The sequence below is a fragment of the Chiloscyllium plagiosum genome, chromosome 29 (assembly GCF_004010195.1).
Source record: "Chiloscyllium plagiosum isolate BGI_BamShark_2017 chromosome 29, ASM401019v2, whole genome shotgun sequence".
Classification (NCBI taxonomy): Eukaryota; Metazoa; Chordata; class Chondrichthyes; order Orectolobiformes; family Hemiscylliidae; genus Chiloscyllium; species Chiloscyllium plagiosum.
In genome coordinates, this window is record NC_057738.1 from 8,732,825 (window position 1) to 8,737,551 (window position 4,727).

At 39.1% G+C, this 4,727-nt stretch overlaps 1 protein-coding gene across 1 annotated transcript in view; it reads left to right on the top strand.

Moving 5' to 3' along the window:
- The window catches only part of LOC122564357 (putative 2-hydroxyacid dehydrogenase SE_1879), a 52,249-nt gene extending 47,795 nt beyond the window's left edge, over nt 1-4,454 (top strand). The window contains exons 2-3 of the mRNA XM_043719112.1: nt 2,850-3,228; nt 3,838-4,454. Of these exons, the coding sequence (XP_043575047.1) occupies nt 2,853-3,228; nt 3,838-3,962 (501 nt within the window). The 5' untranslated portion in view covers nt 2,850-2,852 and the 3' untranslated portion in view covers nt 3,963-4,454. The remainder of the gene's footprint in view (nt 1-2,849; nt 3,229-3,837) is intronic.
- The last annotated feature ends 273 nt before the right edge of the window (nt 4,455-4,727 follow it).

A 4,727-nucleotide genomic window follows, 5' to 3' on the forward strand; every position in this document is an offset into this window, starting at 1 on the left:
GTCTATTTTCACACTCTGCAGTATTTCTAATACCTCTTCCTTGTGAACCTCAATCTCTTCTAGTCGAGATGCAAGTATCTCTGTATCTTCCCCACCAACATTTTCATTTTCTATAGTGAACACTGTCGAAAAATATTTATTTAGTGCTTCCCCTATCTCCTCTGACTCCACACACAACTTCCCACTATTATCCTTGATTGGCCCTAATTTAACTCTCGTCATTCTTTTATTCCTGACATACCTATGGAAAGCTTTAGGGTTAACCCTAATTCTATCCGCCAACAACTTCTCATGTCTCCTCCTGGCTCTTCTGAGCTCTCTTTTTAGGTAGAACAAGGAGGATAGAGCAGATGAATGCATTGTTGAGGAACTGGTGCAAAAGGCAGGCTTTCACATTTTTAGATCATTGGAATCTCTTCTGGGATAGAAGTGACCTGTTTCAGAAGGATGGTTTGCACCTGGACTGGAAGAGGACTAATGTCCCAGTGAGAGGTTTAGCACTACTCAGAAGGCTTTAAACCAATAAGGGGATGAGACTGAAAGAGATAGTCAGAAGAAAGGTAAGTCTGAGACTGGTTCAGCTGAGAAGAGGAGCAAGTCAAGTAGTCAAGGTAAGTAAGAGCAAGGCAGAGAATGAGGTAAGACTGATAAACTAAAATGCAAGAGGCCTGACAGGTAAGGCAGATTAATTCAGGGCATGATTGGGAACATGGAACTGGGATATCATAGCAATTACAGAAATGTGGCTGCATTGTGGCAGCTTTCCATGCAGGAAGGATAGAAAGGTGGCAAGAGAAAAAGGGGAGTGTTGTTTTTGGTTTGAGATAACATTACAGCTATACTTTGGGAGCATACTTCCTGGAAGTACATTATTTGTGTGGAACTGAGAAATAAGAAAGGGATGATCACTTACCACGGTGTACTAAAGGCCCTCAATAATCAGCAGGAAATTGAGAAGCAAATTTGTAAGGAGATGTTGGATATCTGTGAGAATAATAGGGTTGTAATGGTAGGGAATTTTAAGGTTCCAAACATAGACTGGGTCAACCATAGTGTTAAGGGCTTGGGTGGCAAGGAATTTGTTAAGTGTGTACAAGAGAATTTTATTATTCATTGTACAGATGTTGGTTAGGCCACTTTTGGACTACTGTGTTCAATTCTGGTCTCCCTACTGTGGGAGAAATGCTATTAAGCTTGAAAAGGTGCAGAAAAGATTTACAAGCATATTGCTAGGATTGGAGGGTTCCAATTAAGGATGGATAGTGTACCAGAGAGATGAACCATCCATAGAGATCCAGTTCAACTTCATTTTATTGCAACTACAAGTTTATGCACAATCTTTACTTCACGCTTCCCAAACATTCCTCTGAGTGCCACTTAAATAGCCGATCTCGATAGAAACCATTGAAACAAATAAATGCTTTGATTTTCCTCAATTTATCTCCCCTTTCAAAGACCATAAACCTGGCAGCTGATTGCAGCAAGGCAGAAATTAGTAGCAACAATTCAGCAGTCTGTCCTTCACACCAGAACATGTCCTCTCCCTGTGGCGAATATAGTTGGGATGCAATTAAAACTTAGATCACTGTCAGCTCACAATGTGGCTTCTTAATTTCACACATTACTGGCTTTATTTATTTAACTTTCATAATTTCTGAGATTTGATGGTTTCATTATTGCAGTTGCCAGATAGATTGTAAATCCATTAACAGCAGAGAACAGCCAGCAAAGTAACAAAACAACAGAAATCAAACTGTTGCTGTGGTATGAAGTGACTTGCACCATGGATCAGGTGTGCTATTTCCTTTCATTTTTCTAGAGTTTCATTTTAAAAATCCAAATTTGTGCAGAACATCAATCCTCCAGCATTATCCTGGAATTAAAAATGAATCTCATAAAGCCATTCCAACCAGCCTGGAGAAAAATCATTGAATTTTTTAAAAATTGGTTTTCATTTTTCTTCGAATCTCCACCTTGTGGTTCTGTTCAAAAGTTACTTCTTTCCCCCCTTGCCCTGTATAGCATTAAGAAAACAGAAAATGTACGTACACTAAATAAAAGTCGAAATAAACTGAATGAACAAAGCAGTGAAATTAAAATGGTAGTAAAACTAATTTACTTTGCAGGATTAGTTAGTTAATCCAGACACTCGTTGAACAGTACATTGTGGGAAAGAATTTTTCCATCACAGAGAAGGATTTGCCCTGAGCTGACTCACTTCATGTGTCATGAATTCAACAAATCAGTCACCAAATAACACATGTTGGACGGAATCACCTGCCTTTTGGAAAGTTTCATGAATTGAGTCCATTTCTGGCCCCCAACCCTGTTCAGGTCAGGGGTACTGGACAGTTGCAATCTTCTAGGAGGCAGCTAATGAATAGGCTGCATTCAAATTCAATATCTTGTGAAAGACGATGGGTGGGCTCCCAAGACAGGAAAGTCTTTAGGGAGGCTTGCAACAGTGGAAAATAGAAGTTCCACCAGCTGAAGTGGAGTTGTTGAGGTGGATGGGAAAGTGTGAGTTCGGCTCAAGATGCAGGCGCTCTCAGAATCTGTCTAATATTTTTAAAAATGGAAGACCTCTGTGACAATAGTGCTGCCTCTGGCAAGAGTGCTTGAGGGTGGAATTGTGCCAACCAGAGTTGCAAATTTCCAATTCTGCCCTTTGACTTGTTTCCAAACCTGTGTGTGTGTGACCCAGGAGGTTTCCACATGTTGGTGGCTCAATCCATTTTAACTCTCTCCCTGGTGTTGCCTACATGATGCATCAGAAGTGAAGGATTATGAGAAGAAAATGGAGCAACAAATTTACAGAATAATGCTTTTTCATTTCTGCTCTTCCACAGACAATGAACAATCAGCCTCACGTTTTAGCTTATGCACTTCATGAAACTGAAGGTATTCCAGAAAGGTTTGCAGAACTCATCAAGAAACATTTCAACATCATCTACTATGAAGAATTCCTGAAAAATGAAAAAGAACTTGCTGAGAAAATAGAGTTTATTTTTGGTTGGAAACACTATCCCATAATAGATGAAAAGCTTCTGAAATCTCTACATCATTTGAAGGCCATTATAAATCATGGAGTTGGTGTGGACCATCTCGACTTACCTCTGATCAACAATTCTGGGGTGAAGGTGGCCAACACTCCTCATGTGGTGGACAATGCTACTGCTGAAATGGGCATGGTGTTAATGTTGACATCTGCCAGGAATATATTGGAAGGTAAGATAGGGCTGAAAATGTAAAGTATTTTGGCAAAACAGATGATGACTTGGAATCTATAACTTTGAACTTTAAAACCAAGGAAGGAGTACAGCATGTGATATTAAACATTCAAATTAACATATAATAATCAGAGAAAACAGAGGTTCAAATCATAAAATTATGCACCACAGAAACACGCTGTCAGATAGACTAACTGCATTTACTGACTGTTTGAATGACTAGATCAGTGTGCTGGAGTTGGTGAATTGAGGGACTTTAATCTCTTTCTAAAAATCTAAACTCGCTTATATCTAATATTTAGCTAAAAGTTATTCCGCAGATTTACAGACCAAGGCCTAAGTAGATGTATGCAAGTTATCACTGTAGGATAGCTAGGTTAGTAAATTGAGGAAGCTAGTTTGAATTTTCTTTCAGTAACAGGGGCTCAGCTATCTGTTCAATTTCAGAATTATTACATATAGCACCTCAGTGCAACTTGAACAAAATGCTGGGAGTTTGGTGAATTGATGGAGTTAGATGAAGGAGGTGCTTCTTTGGCATTTTTTCACATTTTCACCCTGTAGGAATTATTTAATTTCACTCATCTCTTGTGTATCCAATTTATAGGCAAAGGAAGAAGGACTGTAAGAATGGGTAATCCTACTTTGCACTCTCTCGTCTCCAGTTTACAGCAAATAATGCTGAAGTTCGAAAAGACACAGGTCAGACTTGGATTGGAATACTGTCTATAGTTCTGGGCATCAGGCTTCAGGAAGGATGTAAATACGTTAGAAAGTGTGCAGAACAGGTTTACAAGGATGGTTGCAGGGTGAAAAACTTGGTTTATGAAAAAAGACTGGAGAAATTGGAATCGTTTTCCTTGGACAAGAGAAGGCTTAGACAAGATTTAATCAAAGTTTTCAAAATTACAAATGTCAATAGGGAGAAATTTTGTACTGATAGAAGGATCAAAATGAGAGTGCACAAATTTAATGTAATTTACAAAAGAATCAAATGTGATGTCAGAAAAAGGTTTTTTATACAGTAAATAGTTAGAGGGTATGGAATGCATTGTCTGGAAGTGTGGTCAGGTTCAAAGGAGGCATTGAAGCCAGGTTTAAAATGATCATTTAAACAGAAACAATAAATGAAGTCACAGTGCTATTCTCTTGCCTTTTACAAAGTCCTAATTCTCAATCAGCGAGCTGGTCCAGATTCAATGGGCTAAAAAGCCTCCTTCTATTCATAACAATTCTGTGGTTCTCTGATCAACCTATGGTCAGAATTTAATGCCCTTCAAGGATGCAACTTCTGAAGTGAATAGTGTTGTTTCATTGGTTGGGAGGGTGCAGGGTGGGATCCCAAATAATTTCTCCCACCCCACTGAAGTCTGGACTGTAAGGTTTGATATCAGCTTTCCTGCTCAGAGTCCAATTAAGTGAGCAGTTTATACTCATAAGAGCCTCATCCAGCCACTGCGCCAAATGAAAGAAAAGACCTGTTGCTCAAATTGCAGC